Here is a 22,491-nt window from a genome sequence, read left to right as displayed (position 1 = left end):
TAAGGGAAAGAATCTAGAAAATTGGTTAGTGACAAAAATACTGGCACAGGGAGCTGAGTATAGGAGTTTGACCAAGGAAATAAAAGAGGGACCAAAACCAAACCATTGCAAGGTGCGAAACATAAATTGCCAGTTAATGCGGTCAAAAGCTTTTTCCGCATCTAGGGATGAGGCAGCTAGAGGGGTTTTGAAGTGTTTGCTATGGGAAATGACATTAGCGAACATACGGGCATTGTCAGAAGCAAGTCTGCCTTTAACAAAACCAACTTGGTCCATTTTAATTAAAAGTGGGATGATGGAATCAAGACGGGATGCGAGGATTTTGACAAATTTTACAGTCATAATTGATCAAGGAAATAGGGCGATAATTTTTACATTGGGAATGATCTTTATCAGGTTTGGGAATTATGACGATGAGTGCATCCAAGAAAGATCCTGAGGCCTTAGCATCAGCAATGAAGGAATTAAACAATTGTAGTAATTTAGGCACAAAAATAGCATGGAGGGCAGAGTAAAACTCAATTGGCAATCCATCTGGGCCAGGAGCCTTTGATTTTTTGAGGGAGTTGATGGCCAGAAGAATCTCTTGAGAGGTAATATCCTTTTCTAATTGATCAAATTCATCAGGGAGTGTAGGAGGAGAGGGGAGACTCTCAAAAAAAGAAGATAAATTTTGATCTGTGGGGTGTGTATCATCAGTATAAAGATTGTGATAATAGGTGTGAAAAACCTCCAATATCTTCATCGGAAGTAACTAGTGTATTTGTAGAGTCATTCAGGATAGGACCCACAGTTTTACGCTCAGATTTGATTTTTAGGTAATTTGCCAACATTTTACCAGCCTTATTCTGACCTCCATGAAACTTAGATTTAATTTTCAATAAAGTGTTACATGCTTCAGCTGTAGCTATTTTATTCAGTTCAGATTTCGCTTTAACAATATTATGGAGGGCATCAGAGTCTTTAGATGAGAAATACAAATGTTCCAGCTTCTTAATGGAAGTGAGTTGTTCCAAATATTTAGATGTATTAAGTTTCTTCTTTTTAGAGACATACGAGATTGTAAAAGCTCTCGGGGCAGCCTTGAAGGCATCCCAATTATTAGGAACTGATGTGTCCGTAGGAACATTAAAAGTGAAAAATTCAGTTATAAAATTCTGAACCTCCTTCATATAGACAGTATCAGACAAAAGGAAGGTGTTGAATTTCCAGCGACTGAATTTGGAAGAGGTAAGGGTAAGGTCAAGGGTTGCAAAGACGGGGGCATGGTCCGAGATAAAAATAGAACCAATTTCAGATTTATGCAATGTGGGGAGGAGAGACTCACTAACTAAAATATAATCAATCCTAGATCTAGTATGATGTACATTCGAATAAAACTTGTATTCCAAAGTATCAGGATTACAAGTGTTCCATACATGATATAGGGGACGGGAAGAGATGGCAGATTGGAAACATTTATGAGTTTTGTCAGGACGAAATTTAGTGGAAGAGTCTCAGATAAGGGATCCAACCATTGGTTAAAATCACCAGAAATAACAATATTGGGACAGTCAATAGAAGAAATAAGAACTTTAACCTCATTCCAAAATTCAGGAGAAGGGCGGGTAGGACCATAAATGTTCAGAAAAACCAGCGTTTTGTTTTGTATAACAACTTTAGCCATAACCCAACGACCTTCAGTATCCGCCTTGGAGGAGAGAATTTGGACACATAAACCTTTGTGAAATAAAATTGCAACACCTCCCTTGTTGTTGACAGCAGGAGAATATACAACTTGACCCACCCATTGTCTCTTGAGCTTAGAAGATTCCGAATCTGTACAGTGGGTCTCTTGAAGAAAGGCAACCTGTGAATTAAGCTTGGATAAATGTGACAATACCTTTTGACGCTTGACGGTGTGACCCAGACCGCGAACGTTCCACGTGACAAGATTACACATGATGGGAGGTGAGGAAGGGGGCGAACATCTGGGGCGAACACATTGCAGGAGAATGACTAAAATAAAAGAGATAAGCAACACAAACATTAGAGACACAAATAATATCCGAGAAAAGTACATTAATTCGAAAAAATATGCCAAAAAGTACCAAGGACTAACTAACAAGGAACAGAAAACAAAAATCAAGGAATAGAACAGTCAAAAAAAAATGGAAAGAGATGTTGAACAAAAATACATAGTGGTAGAACAAGAAAAGAGACTAGGAGAAGGAAAGAAAAGAGATAGAAGGAAGAGGAATAAGTAGACAGATCAAGGCAAGGATGCCAGATCTGAGAAGAAAGAAAACACCAAGACATCTGGAGCGAGGAGACGCCGAAGGAGAAGCAGACCCCCCCCCCCAGGACGTCAGGAGAGAAGTAGAGAAAAACCAAGAATGGCACGACATAGAGAAGGAAAACAAGTTGAGGCTAGAAACAGTACAACAATTCAGCAGAAGGCTGGTAGAAAAGGAGAAACAAAAGATGCCTAAGGAAGGCATCAGGTAGTAACATCCATGTTAGGTATAGAGGCAAATTGCAGGTATTCGTGCAGCTTCTGAGGATCATCAAAGGTGCGGGTACGACCATTATGGGTGATTTTGCAGAGGCAAGGGTGTAGAATTCCATATTGAATATTTAACTGTCATCTGCGGGCGGAGGTTCAGAAATTCCTTACGTCGGGCATTGGTGGCATTTGACAAGTCTTGAGGGATAAAGATGTTATGACCCGACCACACAAGGCGACGTTTGAGCCTGTCAGCTTTGAGAACAGTCATTAATTCAGTAAACTCGAGGAAAAGGAGGATGATACCCCAAGATTTTGAGGAGTTAGAAGTAGGACGTCCGAGACGGTGAGCTCTCTGGATATTTAGGGGATGAGCACTCAGTTGAAGGTCTAACAGCTCATGCAGGAGTCTACGAATGAAAGACACCATATCAGACCGCTCAAGATTCTCCGGAACTCCGTAAATACGTAGGTTGTTCCTACGATTGCGATTTTCAAGGTCCTCTTTGTGTAGTTTGAGCTGTTGAATTTCCTTTTCCAGCAGGGGTATCTTAGTAGAGACATCTTGAATATCACTGACACGCTGTTCCAGATTCAAGACCTTACCTTCCATAACAACCCACCTCTCTTCAATCTGCTTGAGTTTCTCATTGGTGGCAGACATAAAGGGTTGGAGACCCCTAACCTCCTCTAAGATGGAGTCCAGAATGGGATTCTGGGAGGTGCGAATCGGAGAAGGGGGGTCATTCTTAAGGCGTTTGGGCGTGGTTCCTGTGTTCGACGACTTTAAGCTGCCTGTGACATGCGCCATTATTCCAGTATAGGGGCACACCAGGAACACAGAAGAAAAATAAATAAAAAGGATGATGGTTGCGAAGAAGCAGCACAAAAGTCACCAAGCACGAAGAAAATCCTCAAAAAGGAAGGGTAGAATGACTCAGACAACCTGCTCCAGAACGCCGAGGCAAACCTCGTACAAATGTAGTGAGAGAGAGTAGGTCAGTCAGACTCCGCAAACTAGCATGGTGAGGAAAGCCACAGAAGGTGATGAAAAGAGTATATATCAGCAAAGTGTTCATGAAGGATATGAGGGGTAAGAGCTAGCATTGAAGCACCACATTACGGCAGTTGAGAGAAGTAGGTACCCAGCACACCTTTGCAGCAAAATTGGGAAAATGGCAGTCATCACTTACTAAGGCAAAAAAGTAATGATAAGAAAAAGTGAGTCACAGAAGGAGGAGCCAGTGATGCAAGTACGCCATACCTTATGAAGGGCTACAAGGTAGGTGGAGTGTGGAGAAAGAATAGCTCGGAAGACAGCCTGAGGAGACTGTAAATTCTTGTGGAGCGACGCGGGCTCGGCAGCTCAAAATGGCGGCCGCCCGCGTCCTGTTACCGTTGCAGGAGGAAAGGTTCGCAGGACTTCAAAAACGGCGTTAGGAGCTTCAGGACTGCATACCATCAGCGCCGCACATGTTCCCCCGCATGAATATGCAAAATTCCGGCCTCAAACATGAAGAAACCAGGCTAGAAAATCATTGGGAGCCCGTATCTCTCCAGAGCTCACGGGAGAGCCGCCATCTCGCGTCGGCGCGTAAGCCACGCCCCATGCATAGAAGTCTTATTCCAAGAAATAGCGCTGGAGGGGAGTGACCACAGACTTCACTTGTGTGTTAAGGTCTCTGGATGTTTCTGATAAGCTGTGGCAGTCTCTTTGGTGCAGCCATCCTGCAGTCATATTCTTCCTCTCTTCTCCTCATTTAGTCCCCATTGTTTCCTGTGTTTTACTCTTTCCAGTCCCTCTCTGCCCCTCATTCTCTCACCCTTGTGCCCTCTCACCCTCTTCCTTTGTGCCTCCCTTCGGCCTCACTGTCATCTTGTTTCCTGCTGGACAGATTTTCTCTTTTCCTTCTGATCTCTCCCAGTTTTGTTCCTTACTAACTCCCCTTTTGTTGCCAAGATAGAGTTTAGATAAAAGGAGTATAAAACTATGTTGGCCTTGAGCGTATACGAAGTACAATCTGGTTTTATTCATTATTTGTAATTAGATGTTTATCTCTCTCTCTTTCTCACGCAGGAAATGTTTGGATTTATTCCATTTATGCCCCAAATTATGCAGACACCGCTGCTGCAAACTACTGCCACAAGGGGCTCTACCTCTACGCCTTCTGGATTACAAATTTGGTGTACATTTTGCTTGGACTGTTCATCATTGGCTGCGGCATGGTTCTCTGCGCCTGTTGCATGCCGGACGGAGCCTCCTCGGAAGTCTCAGAGTAGAAAGATTGCGCTGTTCCCGACTCCTGATCGACATTTCAGTAGACCTGGTATTGGTGGGTGCCAGGTCAGCTGACGTCATCTAATAATGAATATTTACTGGTCTACTCCTTTTTCTGTCCCAACAGCAGCTCTTCTGGTTCCTGTTGCAACAGGTTGTATTTGGGCAAAAGAAAACCCTATAGACCCAATGTACAAAGACCAAAAGGAGTTAATTAAAACCAACAGAAGCCAAATGTATGAGTATCAGGTTGACAAACTAAAGGTCACAAAGACCTGATCACTGGTCTTGTCATTGAATGTGTGTCATTTGAAGACATTAAACACCAATATTTTCCAGTAAAAAGCCTCATGTAATTATTAGAGGATAGTTTTTGATGCCATCAGGAATTATCTTTATTGCAGCCTCAATCCTCTTCCTGAATAAGTCTAGAACAACCGCCTGGGTCTGATGCCCAAGAGGAAGTGGCCAACTTAGCTTACATTTGACCTCCACCTTCCTTCCGGCTTCCTGACAAAGGCAGCCGGAAGAGCTCCAGAAAGGGTATACCCATACAGCTCTTTGAGTAGAGCGTCATCCTGTTCTTGCACCCCGGACCTTTTTCTGCTACTCCAGTGAGAAAAGTCCCTCCCTCCATAGAATTTGCCACTCCAAGTTCAAATTCACACTCCATTTTAAGACCGTGCACTGTTTCTGCATGTAATTTTAAATGGGGCTTGAACTGTCTGTAATATGGGGCTTTGAGTAAATTTTTCTGTGAAAATATGCCTGACAGTCAACTTTAATGTAAACCAGCCTTGCAAATGTCAACTGGTCTGGCTTATAATGAAAGTACCTCTTATTCTTGCACTCACACATCCATTCATCCACCCACTGACTCATTCTTGCATTTATCCACTTGCACAACCAAGCAGCCCCAAAAAACACTCACCAACACATGCATGGCAGGCATATGCTTACAATAACAAATAAAATCAAACATAGCAGCAGATAACCAGATCACAACAGTATTGTACATAGTGTATCTTTTTTGAAGAGTTAAGATGATTAGAACCAACACACTGTCAATCTTGAAATGGTAAAAAATGAATACACCGTGGACATTACAATTCCATTATAGTCACCTGATTTAGAGGCAGCGGCCGCACGTGATGCGGCCCAGTGCAGATTAAATGAGCGGTAAGCAAGAAGCTTGTTAATGCTCTCTGGGGAACTCTTGAATGCTCTAAAAAGTGAGGATGACAAATTGTGGCAGCGCATTCATTATATCAGAACTCTGATAATAGCCTCTGTGATTATTTCAGGACTCGTATTGTAAATGGATTTAGATTTTAGCAAGATTCTGATTTTGCCACCTTTCCACAGTGCAGGTCGTAAAGAGGCCTAAGAGCTAGTTCAAGTGATGGAATACCATGTGAGTCGGTGCACTACATGATTAATGGTATTATGATGATCACTATTTTAGTGAGCACCCTGCACCAGTCCAAACAGCCCTTATGGTGATGGTTGTAAAGTCAACCTTATAGACCAGCTATCCTAGTGGTAGTATGGACAAAGCAATCTTAGGCTAAACTCAAGAGGGCATGTGAAGCCAGCTGTTTTACCATATGCAATCCCTTTAATACCAAATGAAAGGACACCACACAGGTTATATATATGTATGTATTACTAAATTAATACTCAGAACTCTTTGAGGTCAGAGGCGCAAGCACATAACAAGATACTTAATCACCATACAATAAGTTGCACAAAATACAATAATGCCCTAGGGGCACTACGAACCGTATACTAAAAAAGTGGTATAAGAAACACGTCACGAACAAAGGATAGGCCTAGGGCCTGGAGAATCGCTGGGGCTACGCTGTACTACCAAAGGATAGAGAGCAGGAGGCCCACGGGATGCGCGTGCAGTGTCTTTACACACACGCGAGTTACCATAGATTTAGAATGGGAACGAAAGAATTGTAAACTAGTTCTTTTAGGTCACTTCCAGATGGACAAGGAGAAAGCTACCTGAAAGTTAGATACTAGGATAGTAAATACCCACAGGAGCACCGAAGTCCTTGCGTTACCTCACCCACAGGAAGCAGGTGCATAGGTGTCAAAGTGTCGGGTTTCGTCGCATAATCCTATGGAGCCTTCAAGAAAGATGCTGCAGGTGACCAGGAGGGAAGTGTCCGGTTGGATCTAAGGGCGGATCAAGGATGAAGAGTACCTGAAAGCAGAGGGGACAGAGTCTGGGACACTAGCCAGTGACTAGGAAGGTACCAGGCGATGTCGCGAATCAATCAGGTGATGTTGTGAAGCTTGTCTCTGCAGCCACGTGGACCAGGAGGTGTCGACGACAACTAGGAGCTCGATACGGACTGTCCCATAAAGGCTCTTGCTGTCGGCGGTGTCGGCTTCCAGGTTGGAGTCAACAAGCCTTGGCAAATGCAACCCACACAGGAATCGAAGATTGCTTCTGGATCAGACCAGCAAGGTCTGATGGGCTTCTCCTTTTCAGGGAAGCAGGGGCCAGTCTGAAGCAACCAGACCAGTGGTGTAAATCAAAGGGTTCGTCGTCAGAGGCCACTAGCCAACGGGCAAGTGACCGGACAGACTCGTCGAGCAGGAAAATGAAGAAGGGCCCCACGCAGAACTCGTGGAGTTTGGAGGGCTGATCTTCGGAGCAGTTGGTGCTCTGGGCTGGGGCTTATCAATCCCCAATACACAACTTCGAGGGTGCCTCAGAAGTTGCACGGAAAGCAATTCGCTGGCTTTCCAAGATGGCCGGTCCCATGCATCTCGTCACCTCCAAGGGTCTCAGCTCTGCTGTGACTGTGGATCGGGCTGTTGGAAGTCCGGAAGTCCTTGTCTTGTCAAGCTCTGTGCTTGGGTTCCGGCGGGAGCATCAACAAAACAAACCGCTGATCGCTTGATGGTGCGTGCTTACACAGGGTGGTCACTGCTTGAAAAAAGGGAGATTCTTCAGTCTTCTATCTTCAAGTAGAACGTCAAAGGTCCAGAGTTTCGTTTCAAGTTTCAGTCAGGATAAATCTAAAGTCTTGGGACTCAGCTCCTACCTATATACCAAATTTAGTGGCTGGATTACCTGCTAGGTCCCTCCTATGGGTGGGACCAGGGAAGGGGGTGGTTACACCCCTTTCCCTTTGTCCAGTTTCATGCCAGAGCTGGGGCTAGAGTGCCCCAGCACGGGTTTGAACTGGACTAAGCATGGGACACCTTGTGTGCCCCAGGCAGTGTCTCATTTCATTCAGCCCTCCCTGCTCCAATGCATTATGGCCTGTCTGGGGTGGTGTTAGCACCTCCCAGACAGGAAACCTATTGTCCAAGCCTCCCTCGCTGGAAGGACTCCCAGCAGCAGGAGGTTAGACTTGTGTCTGTGGCAGCAGCATCCATTTTGTGATACTGAGGCTCTGGTTAACTTTAACCGGGATTAGTAGGAACAACATGTCTTCTCCCTCTAGAAGGGTGGAATGCTACCCCAGTCACCAGAACTGGCGAGGGGGTAGTATTCCAGAGCGTACGACACCTTACACGACATGTTTTGATATAGCCAAACCAAAATTAGCATTTAACCGCGAGGATTATAATGCACTTAAGAGTATATGGTATGGCTATATCATAGAACAGCTATAAAGACATGGTTCCGAAAGCTGCAGACAGGCTCAGCTCATGCTAGAGCCTCATTTCACATAAAACCAAGCACTCTGCCTTCAGGATTAAGGCCTGCCATAGGAGTGATTTATAGGTGCATATGTGTCTATAAAACTACAAGCTCCAAAATGCTTTGCTGCACTCATTGATGGAGGCGGAGCTAGTTGTGTACTTATCAAGGAAGTTCTCGTAATTGACTGCCATGTCAGTTTCCTGTTTCCCGTGAACAAGAACACAGGGATGTTCGAAACGCGTTGGGATAAACTGCTTTAATGAAGTCCTTCAGCTGTAATGCCACGCTGCTTTGTCCTCAAATAAAAGGCATTTCAACTTTGACTGGGGCTCCTCGAATGGACGTTTGCTTTTGATTTGGATATAATGGTAGGTATAGGAATATTATACCTAAGCAAGGAGTGATTACACGGCCTTGCCCCAGCTGAGTGATCAGCCAGTTGTCAGTTTCGATGGCCAGCCAGGGGTGGCATAAGATATGCTGCAGCCCCTGGTAGGCCTTGGTGGCACCTATGCCCTGGGTACCTATGGTACACTGTACAGGGACTCGCAAGAGTGATCAAATTCCCAAATGGTGATGTACCTAAAGTACATGGTGTGAATTTAGAGAGAAAACAGCAGGGCTGTGGGTCTGATTAGCAGGCCCAGAGCCACATTTAAGTCAAAAACCAGTGAAGCAAAAAGCAAAAAGTGGGGTGACCATAGGAAAGCAGACTCTACGCTCCTACATAACCCCCCCCCCCCGCCCCCAAACGCAGGGACATTAGACTAACCTTGACCAGCTGTGTCTTCATGTTCTAAGTGGAAGTACCCGGAGAGACCATCTGCTTTGCCATGGTCAGTCACTGGTCTGTGCTCCACTGTAAAGTCCATCCCCTGTAGTGAAATGGACCGCCTGAGCAGTTTGGGATTCTCACACTTCATCTGATTTAGCCACAAGAGGGGCTTATGGTCGGTCTGAAATTTGAAGTGAGTGCCAAACAAGTATGGTCTCAACTTCTTCAGGGCCCAAACCACAGCAAAGGCCTCCCTCTCAATGGCTGAACAGCGATTCTCACTAGGGGTCAGCCTTCTGCTAATAAAAGCAATGGGCTGGTCTTGACCATCTACATTAAGTTGTGAAAGCACATCTCCCACCCCCAACTCGGAAGCATCTGTTTGGGCAAAGAACTCTTTGGAGTAGTCGGGACTCTTCAAGATAGGTAGAGAGCACATGGCCTTCTTCAGGTCATCAAATGCCTTTTGACAGCTTACTGTCCACTGAACCTTTTTTGGTATCTTCTTTGAAGTCAAGTCATTAAGTGGTATCCCAATGGACCCATAATTCTTAACAAACTTTCTGTAATAACCAGACAGGCCCAAGAAAGCTCAGACCTGTGGTTGGAGGAGCCCAGTCCTTGATGGTCTGGTTCTTACTCTGCAGTGGTTGAACCTGACCGCCACCTACACAACCTTACTCTGCCCTATCTGGCACTTTGTGGCCTTGATAGTTAGGCCTGCCTTCTGCAGGGCCTCTAAAACCTTCTTCAGGTGGATCAGGTGATCCTCCCAGGTGGAGCTGAAGACGGCAATATCATCTAGATAAGCTGCACTAAAGTAATCCAACCCAGTGAGGACTTGGTTCACCAACCTTTGGTAAGTGGCAGTTGCATTCTTCAAGCCAAAGGGCATCACCACAAATTGGTAATGACCTCCTGGGGTTGAGAAAGCAGTTTTGGCCTTGGCATCCTCAGCTAACCTGATTTGCCAATAGCCTGCTGTCAAATCAAATGTGCTCAAACTTGGCAGAAGCCAATCTATCAATGAGCTCATCTGCTCTTGGAATTGGGTGAGCATCTGTCCTAGTGACCGCATTGAGACCCCTATAGTCCACACAGAACCTCATCTCTCTCTTACCATCTTGGGTGTGAGGTTTTGGTACAAGGACTACAGGGCTGCCCCAGGGGCTCTCTGATGGCTCAATTACTCCCAGATCCAAAATTTTCTGTACCTCAGTCTTTATACAGTCCCTGACATGGTCAGGTTGCCTGTAGATCTTACTCTTCACAGGCAGACTGTCACCAGTGTCCGCCTCATGGGTGCACCAGTTAGTCTGACTAGGTGTCAAGGAAAACCTATGTCTGAAGGACTGTAGAACTTGTCTGCAGTCCTGTTGCTGCTGACCAGTGAGGCTGCCAGCTAAGGCCACACCATAAACTGAACCATCATCAGGGTTCTGAGTCAACAGTACTGGGAGAGGGTCACTCTCTTCCTCCTGTCCCTCATCTGTAGCCATGAGCAAGCCGATGTCTGTCCTGTCAACATATGCTTTGAGTCTGTTGACATGGAGCACCCTGTGGGGGCTCCTGGGAGTTCCAAGGTCCACAAAGTAGGTGACCTCTTCCTTTTTCTCAACAATTGTGTGGGGTCCAGACCATTTTTCTTGGAGTGCTGCTGGGGCCACTGGCTCCAGCACCCACACCTTCAGTCCTGCTGGTACTCAGTCAGCACAGCCTTTTGGTCATGCCAAGCTTTTTTAAGTTCTTGGCTAGCCTCAAGGTTTTTAGAAGCCTTCTTCATATACTCAGCCATCCTGGAGCAGAGACCAAGTACATAGTCCACTATGCCTTGTTTAGGCTTTTTAAGAGGTAACTCCCATCCTTCCTTCACCAGACATATGAGTCCCCTTACAGGATGCCCAAACAAAAGCTCAATAGGGCTGTAGCCAACCCCCTTTTGTTGGACCTCTCTGTAAGCAAACAGAAGGCAGGGTAGAAGGATGTCCCATCTTTGCCTAAGCTTTTCAGGTAAACCCTTGATCTCACCCTTTAGGGTCTTGTAAAATCTTTCAACAAGCCCATTGCACTGTGGATGGTAGGGTGTAGTGAATTTATAATTTACACCACACTCCTTCCACATTGCAGTCAAGTACCCAGACATGAAGTTTGCACCTCTGTCTGAGACCACCTCCTTTGGAAAGCCCACTCTTGAGTAAGCTCACAGGAGGGCTCTTGCCACAACAGGTGCTGATGTGGTCCTTAGGGGAATAGCTTCGGGATACCTGGTGGCATGATCGACTACCGCCAGTATAAATCTGTGCCCAGAGGCTGTTTGGGGATCCATTGGTCCAACAATGTCAATCCCTACTCTCTCAAAGGGTACCCCCACCACAGGTAGTGGTCTAAGGGGGGCCTTTGTTGTGCCACCTGATTTGCCACTGGCTTGGCAGGTCACACATGAGCTACAAAACTCCTTAGTATCTTCTGACATAAGGGGCCAGTGAAAGTGAGGGACACGCCTGTCCCAAGTCTTGTTCTGGCCTAGATGTCCTGCTAAGAGAATATCATGGGCTAAGGTAAAAAGGAAACCCCTAAAGGCCTAAGGTATGACCAACCTCCTGGAAGCACCAGGCTTGGGGTCTCTACCCTCAGAAAAAAGGAGTCCTTCATCTCAATAAACTCTATGGGTACCTGTAGCATTCCCAGCAGCCTCAGAAGCAGCTTGCTGTCTGAGGGGTTCAAGAGAGGGGCAGTCTAACTGTGCCTGCCTCAAGTCTGCCCTTGAAGGTCCTCCTGTCCAAAGAAACTCAACCTGGTCAGTTTCAAGTTCTTCTAGGACAGTTCTTTCAGGGGTCTCAGAATCAGCTTCCTGAGAAGGCTGATCCTCACTTGTAGGCAGGTGGGAAGGCACTGCCTTAACCCTACTGCTCTTTCTCTTGGATGGCACTTGGTCCTTAGTTTCAGGATCCAAGGCCTGTTCAGTTTGGCACTTATTGGCCTGTGACCTGGTCACAGCAAGGACATGAGCTCATATGCCTAACATCTCTGCACGAGTCCTATACTCCACTTCTGACCATACTGAGGATTCAAGATCATTGCCCAACAGACATTCAACTGGGAGGTCTGCACATACCACAACTCTTTTGAGGCCAGTTACCCCTTCCCAGGAGAAGTTAACAACTGCCACACTATGGGTAGTAGTGACATTGCTTGCATTGGTCACCAGGTAATTATCACCCAGTACAATCTGTCCAGGGTCCACAAAGTTAGGTGTCACAATGGTGACAGTGGCATATGTGTCCCTGTAGGCCTGAGCCACTTTGTCATTAATCAAAGGTGTTTGCCTGTACTTGCCCAGAGTACTGGGACTCACAGTAGAGGACATAGCCATGTCCACATTACAGACAAAAACAGCCTGGGTTGGTATCCGGACTAAGCCAGAATCCACCTCAGTACCCATGGTTAACCCCACTATATCATTGGGCTGGGAACTACCACTGTTAACTGTACTAGGGGGTGCAGATGCCTTAGGGGCTACAGCAGTAAGGGCTGTACCTTTCTTGGTGCACTCACTAAACCAGTGAGAGGCAGATTTACAATATTTACACCAAGTTTTCTTTGGACCTTCTTTCTTCTTCTTAGACGTTTGGGACCCCCCTTCATTACAATTGTGGGGGCCTGATGAAGACTTCTGGTCTTTTGGTTTCTGATCCACACCTTTTTGGTCTGCCTTTTTCTGATCACCACCTTAATTCTGGTTTTTCTGCTTAACCCTGGTTCTGACCCACTTGTCTGCCTTCTTTCCCAATTCTTGGGGAGAGGTCAGATCTGAGTCAATCAGGTGTTGGTGCAACAACTGGTTCTGACAATTGTTAAGTATTTGTTCTCTCATGATCAAATTATACCATCCTGTATAGTCCTTAACTTTACTTCCCAGCAACCAGCCTTCCAGAGCCTTAGTGGCACAATCAACAAAATCAGTCCAGTCCTGAGTCTGTGTCTTCTGGGTATCTCTGAACATCAACCTGTACTGTTCAGTGGTTAGGCCAAACCCATCAATCAGAGCACTCTTCAGGACAGTGTAATTGTTAGCATCATCCTCACTAATTGTGAGGAGCTTGTCTCTTCCTTTTTCTGAAAAGGAGAGCCACAAGATTGCTACCCACTGACTTTGGGGTACCTGCTGAACTTTGAAGGCCCTCTCCAAAACAGTTATCCATGTGTAGATATCATCCCCAACTTTGTAGGGGGGTATAACCTTACTCAGGTGCCTATTGTCATAGGACCTGTCTTTATCCTTAGGGATATTGCTGCCACCAGTGGAATCCACTTAACTTTTGCTCCCTTGCCAAAGCAAGTTTTGCTTGGGCTAGGGCAAGTTATTCCCTCTCTATTCTGATTTGGACTTACCTCATCCTAGCCTGGTGTTCTCCCCTTTGAGGGAAAGTCATTCCCCTCTGAGAACCTCTTGAGGCATTGGAATGGAGAGATTCACCTGAGTGAGATCTTTCCCTCCTATACCTCTGGTTAAGTCTACTGTTGGGTCTGGGAAGGGCTAGCCCTTCTCCAGCCCCATGTAGGCTTAGGTTAGCCTGGCTAAGTCTTCTGACTGGGACCGGCCTGTATCATCTTCTTCCTCTTCCTCATCTATGATGGTTGGGTCAAGGACATCATCTTCAGTGGAGGGCATGCCTTCTGCATCCCCTGTAGGACCTGTGTTCGAGGCCTTAAGAACCTCAGATTCTTCTAAGAGTTCTATCAGGTGCTGAAGGGTAGGTTAGAACCCTGTTTCAACTTCCTTGTGGTACACAAGTGTCTCAGCTCTCTGAAGTTGAGTATGTCAAACTTGGAGGGTTACCTCCCACAGGTAGACATCCACTAGGTTCACCTGTGGCTGACATTGTCTAGTGAGGTGTGGTGTGTGCACCTACCTACACTAAGTGTTTCCTACTAAAGGAGTTGTAGTCAGGGTGTTGGAGTCAACAAGCCTTGGCAAAGGCAACCAACGCAGGAATCGAAGATGGCTTCTGGATCCGACCAGCAAGGTCTGATGGGCTTCTGCTTTTAACCGCTGCGGTGGTTATTTTTGCGCTACATGGCTTTTTTGCAAAATCCGCGTTAGATGACGAGCTCAGCTCGTCATCCGCACACGCCCCCCGTGGCTGATGACGAGCTGAGCTAGTCATCAGCATCGAAGGGGTTAAGGGAAGCAGGGGCCAGTCTTGAGCAACCAGACCAGCGGTGTAAATCAAAGGGTTCGTTGTCACAGAGGCCACTAGCCAACGGGCAAGTGATCGGACAGACGCGTCGAGCAGGAAAATGCAGAAGGGCACCACGCAGAACTCCTGGAATGTGGAGGGCTGATCTTTGGTGCAGTTGGTGCTCGTGGCTGGGGCTTTTCAATCCCCAATGCACAACTTCGAGGGTGCCTCAGAAGTTGCACGGAAAACAATTCGCTGGCTTTCCAAGATGGCCGGTCCCACGTCTCTCGTCGCATCCATGGGTCTCAGCTCTGCGGTGACTGTGTATCGGGATGTTGGAAGTCTGGAAGTCCAGGTCTTGTCAGGCTCCGTGCTCGGGCTCCGTGCTCGGGCTCCGGCTGGAACGTCGACAAAGCAAACCGTCGATCGCTTATTAGTGCCTGCTTACACAGGGTGGTCACTCCTTAACCACAAGGGAGATTCTTCAGTCTTCTATCTTCAAGTAGAACGTCGGAGGTCCAGAGTTTCGTTTCAAGTTTCAGTCAGGATAAATCTTAAGTCTTGGGACTCAGCTCCTACCTATATATCAAATTTAGGGGCTGGATTACCTGCTAGGTCCCTCCTATGGGTGGGACCAGGGAAGGGGGTGGTTACACCCCTTTCCCTTTGTCCAGTTTCGCACCAGAGCTGGGGCTGGAGTGCCCCAGCTCCGGTTTGAACTGTACTATGTATGGGACACCTTGTGTACCCCAGGCAGTGTCTCTTTTCATTCAGCCCTCCCTGCTCCAATAAACTATGGCCTGTCTGGGGTGGTGGTAGCACCTCCCAAGACAGGAAACCCATTGTCCAAGCCTCCCTTGCTGGAAGGACTCCCAGCAGCAGGAGGTCAGACTTGTGTCTGTGGCAGCAGCATCCATTTTGTGATGCTGACGCTCTGGTTAACTTTAACCTGGATTAGTAGGAACAACATGTCTTCTCCCTCTAGAAGGGTGGAATGCTACCCCTGTCCCCTGAACTGGCAAGGGGGTAGTATTCCAAAGCGTATGACACCTTACACGGCATGTTTTGATAAAGCCAAATCAAAGTTAGCATTCAACCGTGTGGATTATAATGCACTTAAGAGTATATGGTATGGCTTTATCATAGAACAGCTATAAGGACATAGTTCAGAAAGCTGCAGACCGGCTCAACTCATGCTAGAGCCTCATCTCACATAAAACCAAGCACTCTGCCTTCAGGATTGTTAAGGCCTGCCATAGTAGTGACTTATAGGTGCATATGTGTCTATATATAATGGTAGGTATAGGAATACTATACCTAAGCAAGTGGTGATTATACGACCTTGCCCCTGCTGAGTGATCAGCCAGTTGTGTCAGTTTGGATGGCCAGCCAGGGGTGTCATAAGATATGCTGCAGCCCCTGGTAGGCCATGGAAGCACCTATGCCCTGGGTACCTATGGTACACTGTACAGGGACTCACAAGAGTGATCTAATTCCCAATTAGTGATGTACCTAAAGTACATGGTGTGAATTTATAGAGAGAACAGCAGGGCTGTGGGTCTGATTAGCAGGCCCACAGCCACATTTAAGTCAAAAACCAGTGAAGCAAAAAGCAAAAAGTTGGGTGACCATAGGAAAGCAGACCCTACTCTCCTACAGACCCGATAAACCAAGACCAAAAGGAGTCCATTAAAACCAAAAGAAGCCAAATGTACAAGTATGAGGTTGACAAACTAAAGGTCTCAAAGACCTGATCACTGGTCGTGTCCTTTAAAGTGTGTAATTTAAAGCCATTAAACACCAATATTTTCCAAGTAAAAAGTCTAATGTATTTAACAGAGGACAGTTTTCTAATCCATTAGGAATTATCTTTAATGCAGCCTCCAGGCTTCTTCCTTAAGTCAATACCAACCGCCTAGGTCTGATGCTCAAGAGGAAGTGGTCAACTTAGCTTAACTTTGACCTCCACCCTCCTTCCGGCTTCCTGACAAAGGCAGCCAGAAGAGCTCCAGAAAGGGTATACCCATACAGCTCTTTGAGTAGAGCATCATCCTTTTCTACTACTCCAGTGAGAAAAGTCTCTCCCTCCATAGAATTTGCCACTCCAAGTTCAAATTCACACTCCATTTTAAGACAGTGCACTGTTTCTGCATATAATATTCTAAGAGCTTGTAGTGTAATATGGGGCTTTGAGTATATTTTTCTGTGAAAATATGCCTGACAGTCAACTTTAATGTAAACAAGCCTTGCAAATATCAACCGGTCTGGTTTATAATGAAAGTGCCTCTTATTCTTGCACTCACACAGCCATTCATCCAACCACTGACTCATTCTTGCATTTATCCACTTGCACAACCAAGCAGCCCCAAAAAAAACTCAACAACACATGCATGCCAGGCATATGCTTGCAATAATAAATAAAATCAAACATAGCAGCAGATAACCATATCACAACTGTATTGTACATAGTGTATCATTTTTGAAGAGTTATGTTTAGAACCAACACACAGTCAATCTTGAAATGGTAAAAAATTAATACACTGTGGACATTATCATTCCATTATCACCTGATTTAGAGGCAGCGGCTGCACATGATGCGGCCCAGTGCAGATTAAATGAGCTGTAAGCAAGAAGCTTGTTAATGCTCTCTGGGGAACTCTTGAATGCTCTAAACAAAAGTGATGGTGACAAATTGGCAGCACATTCATTATATCAGAACTCTGATAATAGCCTCTGTGATTATTCCAGGACTCATATTGCAAATGGATTTAGAGTTTAGTAAGACACTGATTTTGCCACCTTTCCACTGTGCAGGTTGTAAAGAGGCCTAAGAGCTAGTTCAAGTGATGAATACCATGTGAGTCGGTGCACTACATGATTAATGGTATTCTTCACCTCCTATACAATCTCTCCCCACTCTGAAAAAGACTGGAAAGTCAAGAGTAAAACCTTTTCCAGGGAGGGAAAAGTAGGATGTGGGGAAAGTGAATTTGCAATCTGCAGTAAGTAGGCACTGTACAAGTTGTAATTGCTGAAATTGTATCTTTATTTGTCACAGGTGCCGCGCAGCAACCAGCGGGGGGGCACATCAGAAAGCAACTGACTCAAAGATATGAGTCACCTTAAACATTCTAAATCAGAACAAACAGCTATCTGGCACGCAGAAGCTTGTAATACAATCTATTAAGACAAGACCACTACATTATCTTTGTCCTCATATAAAATAATAAAGACAAAATAATATAAAATAGACAAAAACTAAATTATATACATTGTGGAATTTTTTGCAAAATCTGACAGGAACAAAACGCTGCCTATTGCTCCTACACAAGACAGTAGAAGAATAATCTGGAGAAGAAGAAATTCAATTTTCATCTGAAGATTCATTTTGCAAAATCCTGCCACATGAATTTCTTACAATTCTAGATACATTCCACCACTGTTTGTTATTCATTTTAACAGTGTTTCCTTGAACTTTTCTTTGACCAACAGGTCAGAAAACTTCAAACAACCTTTCTTTTTATACATTGGAAGTATCACCAACAGTAAATGAATGAGAAAGAGAACTTTTCCTTAAATCAAAATAGGTTTTTTGCTTAGATTAGACTTGTGAAACATTCTCTCTAACAGTATCATCTTAATCAGTAATGGAGTCCATCTTCACCCATTTGGACCTCCAGCCAGGACAAACATTTGAACAAGGTTTTCTTCCACGCAAAAGTTCATAACGGGAAACTTTAGTGGAAGAGTGAGATGTTGTACGATAGAACCATAGCATGGATCTTACCGCATTTTGTACATTAAATTTCCCTGCCAAAGCCCGCTGCACACAATTATTGAGAACTTGATTCATACGTTCAACTAATCCATTCATTTGTGGATGATAAAGTGAACTTTTTGAATGAACAATACCACCATGTTTCAGAAATTGTGCAAACTCTTGGCTCACAAACTGTAGCCCATTGTCACTAACAATGGTTGAAGGAAACCCTTCACGTGAGAAAATATCTTTGAGAAAATCAATTATACTTCTTGAATTTGGTTCACCAATAAAACACACCGCAGGCCATTTAGAATGATAGTCAATTGCCACTAGGGTAAATCTTGAGGAAGCTGGAAGAACATTAAAAGGTCCTACAAGATCCTTTTTTTTTTTTTTTTTGCTATGGTCGTCCGGTAAGTCAATTGGTTGTAAAGGTGGAGTACTGACGTTAAGAGAGTAAATTGTCCTTAGCATATTCATCTCTCCACACCTCACTAACCGCAAACTTGTCATTCAATACCAGACTAGCAATAAAACATTCATCTTCAACAGGAAATCTAGAAAAATAGTCAGCCCTTCCATTCTTATTTCCCAGAATATATGATACTTCAAAATCATATTGTAGTAGTTTGGTAGACAAACTAGCAATTCTCGGAGTTTGGTCCTTCAATTTTTCACCTGAAAGTATGGCAACAAGAGGACTGTGATCTGTGCGTAACTGGAAATGCCTTCCCCAAACATACAAATTTAACTTCCTAACAGCTCACCAACAGGCCAAAAGTTCTCTTTCGATGACAGCAAAAATTAGTTCAGTACCCCGCAGAACTCTTGAAGCATATCCTAAAGTGTTTTCAGTCCCATTTATAGATTGAGTAAGGACACCACCAAGTCCCAAACCACTGGCATCAGCAGTTATTGTACACATAGCTCTTGGATCAAAAGATTTAAGAAATTTTGGACAGACCAGCTGTGTTTTAATCCATTCAAAGGTCTTTTGAAAATAAACATACCAAAAAATGGTACACTTCTCTTGAGCATGTTAGTAAATGACTTAAGCCCATTCTTGTCTATGGGAGCTGGGCTATCCACGATAGCTTTGATAAGAGCAGGTCTGGGTTCAACACCTTGTTCGGACAAAACATGACCTGAATATTCAATCTTTTTTTACTTAAAACATACACTTTCCTTGTTTCAAGACGACACCACCGTCCTGCATAACTTCAAGAACGTGAAAAAGAGCTTCATCATGAGAATCAGTTGTATCACCATGTATCAGCACATCATCTTGGAAGACCACTACAATCACTGAGCAGATTTTTTAATGAGCAAATGTAAACTTGTGTATTTGCTCATGCAAAAGTAGCCTTCATAAAATGTGGCTAGTATTGTGTAATTCCACACTTCTCAGTAGGAACTGTGCATTTGTTGGGCAACATAAACGTACAGATCGTGCCAGACTGATTTGACGCTCTTCTGCACGCTATGTCATCCTTGAGACCAACTAGCCCACAATGCCACCAGATGCACCCCTAAACCTAGACAGGTAGCAAATGGTTTTGGCAACCACAGAACACGACACCCCTGAACCACTCTCAGAGCTCCTGGTAACTGATCTAGAACCTTTTTGCTCAGTCACTACCGCTCTCTTCTCTCCAAGAAATATACAAAGAATACACAGTGGGGCATTTTCAATATGCATTGAACCATCTTGATTCTTGTATAAAATATATGTGCAGCTATGACCAATCGGCAGACGCAAATAAAAGTTATTAGCAATGTAAGGACAGTGAGCAGAATGAAGAGCTCCACCACCTTGCTAAGACCATCTATATATGGCGGCATATAAAAACAATATATTCACTGAAAAAAAACATGTTTCAGGGACGTTATAGTTAGGTGGACATTTCACTCGTACAAAACCATAGAAATTCCCTTGTTCTAATTAGTTCAGCTAACTATAACTTGCGCCCCCGCAATGCACTGCTGGTGAAGTCACATATTACATCATCATGACATGGTCAGTGACATCACTGATGAGATCTAAAATTACATCACTAATTACATCATCCAGCGACTGTGTTTCTGTAAAGTTTAAATATGTTTTATGTGTATATGTCAAGGTGTATTGAAGAATGAGTGGGTGTATAAGTGTCTTGAAGAGTGAGTGATTAAATGTGTTTTACTGAATGCATAGGTTAGTGACTAACGTGCCTGAAAGTATGTATCAGTATGTGTGTGTGTAAGCTGCTGCATGTGTTGGTCAGTAGCTACATGAGTGTCTATATGGGTTATTGATTAATTGCCTGAGAATTTGTATGGCAGACTGAGTGTCTGCGTGAGAGGTATGTGACTGTGCATAGATGTGTGAGTGGTTGATTTACTGGGTGTATGGGTTCAAGAGTGCATGTGGAAACTGCTGTACGGGCGGGTGATTGTGTATATGGGTGTGTCTGTGAGTGAACGGATGTCTCAGTGGTATAAGTCCAAGTAACTACATATGTAAAAGGCAGTGTATGTAAGAGTTGGAGTATATAAATGACTATACGGGAGAGTCCGTGATTATGAGAGTGTCTGTATGGATGAGTGTGTACTTGTATCAGTGATTGTATAAGAGAGTAAGTATGTGTTATGATATGTTTGAATAAGTGAGGTGGTGTGTGTATAACTGTATGGGTGAGTAAATGGGAGTGTAATTGATTGTTTTCATGCCTGACTAGGTGTGTGAGTAACTCCATGGATGAGTGGTGGTGTGTGAATGTATAGGTGTATGAGTGCATATGATAGTGTTGTTTTGATGAGTGACTGCATGTATGAGTGATTGTATGGGTGAATGAGTGGATGTGTGTGTAGACATAGGAATGAAAAATGTCCTAGCTATCGTAACTGAAAGTTTCAATTCTATTAAGGACTCTGAGGCGAGGATTATGCTCTTCTTTCTCCATTTATGCATAGCAGCCATTTAAAGAACAACAAACTTCCATTCCCATGAACCACAGGGAATGCCAAAAGACAGACAACACAGCAATAGAGAGTCTGTAGATAGTGTCCTTTCAATGCACTAATCAGAGGTCCCCAGGGTCTTGATAGTCCTCTGTCCCTGTCCATGAGTCCTCTTTCGTCGCTCAGTCAGCCAACCCAGACATCTCATGTTTAGACAAATCCCCTGGAAAACCAAAAGCAATCATCAGAAGTAGAAAAGGCTAAGGATTAGCCCTGCAGAGAAAACCTGTCAAACAAGTAATAGAGTACAGTATCTCTACTCAAAGTAAACACTTTACTTACTTCGATACGTGGGAGGGAAAACCAGCAACACAGTTGTACCCTGGGTGGGATAATGCAAGCCTCCGAGTCCTACATAGAGTTGAAACCTTCGGTTACGATAGCTAGGAAATTCTTCATTCTATGTCAGGACAGGAGGCGAGGATTAGGCTTGTTTACATCTTGCTCACCACCAATTGAGCCATGTCAACAACAGGTTTAAAGTAAAACCATTTAAAGGTGGAGTCTGAAGACCAGTCTACAGCATTTAGAATGTCTTGTAGATGAGCTCCCAGGGTAAAAGCCTTGGAGGCCATGGCCCCTCTAGTAGAATGAGCACCAAAGATACGTAGGTCGATGCCCGCCTCTTGCATAATCCAATGGACCCAACGAGCAATAGTGGGGGGAGGACACCGCCTTATGGGGTTTCTTGAGTGCAATGAGTAATTGACGTTCCCCAGGCGGCCTCAGCTCCTCTGCCATTTCCTCGTAAGCCTTAAGGCAAGTGACAACACAGAGTTTCGGAGAATCCGGAAACGCAGGGTAGGAGACAGAGGTCGTCCAAATTTGGTACGCCTGCGTATGGTAAACGTCACTCCAGAGGGAGAGAAGATTCTTCCCGAAACATCTAGAGCTCGAACGTCGGCGAACCGTCTGCAAGAGATCAGGCATAGCAGCATGGCCAGTTTTGCTGAAAGCTCTTTCCTTTACAAGAACCAGTTCGCCTGCCAGGATAGGAAGAGATTCAAAACTCTGACATCCCACAACTGTGAATAGTGAGGTTCCGGGGGAAGAGAAAGTCGAATGTCCTGCAAAAGACGGCACACCAAAGGGTGCTCCCCCACTGGAGAACCATCCACCAAGGCATGACACGCAGAAATGGCCGACCTGAATGTATTGATGGTTCTATAGGAGAGACCTTCCTCTGCCAGGGAAGCCAAAAAATTCAAGATGGATGTCACATCAGTTGCCACAGGATTGAAACCCCTTCGCAGACACCAACGACACCACCGTCTCCAGGTGGATCGATAACGCTTGAGCGTGCTGTCTGCCCAGGCTTTGCATAAGAAATTCTC

The 22,491-nt window shown here is 44.8% G+C and overlaps 2 protein-coding genes across 2 annotated transcripts in view; both read left to right on the top strand.

Moving 5' to 3' along the window:
* The window catches only part of LOC147678412 (transmembrane protein 272-like), a 158,734-nt gene extending 153,631 nt beyond the window's left edge, over window positions 1–5,103 (top strand). The window contains exon 6 of the mRNA XM_086945625.1: window positions 4,563–5,103. Coding sequence (XP_086801751.1) covers window positions 4,563–4,765 — 203 coding nt within the window. The 3' untranslated portion in view covers window positions 4,766–5,103. The remainder of the gene's footprint in view (window positions 1–4,562) is intronic.
* Window positions 1–22,491, top strand: part of LOC147678411 (uncharacterized) — a 375,737-nt gene that overhangs the window by 151,612 nt on the left and 201,634 nt on the right. The gene's annotated exons all lie outside the window — the stretch shown is intronic.

The sequence above is a fragment of the Lissotriton vulgaris genome, chromosome 12 (genome assembly GCF_964263255.1).
Source record: "Lissotriton vulgaris chromosome 12, aLisVul1.2, whole genome shotgun sequence".
NCBI classification, from domain to species: domain Eukaryota; kingdom Metazoa; phylum Chordata; class Amphibia; order Caudata; family Salamandridae; genus Lissotriton; species Lissotriton vulgaris.
Note: the sequence above shows the minus strand (reverse complement) of the source record. Positions and strands in the feature narration are given on the sequence as shown.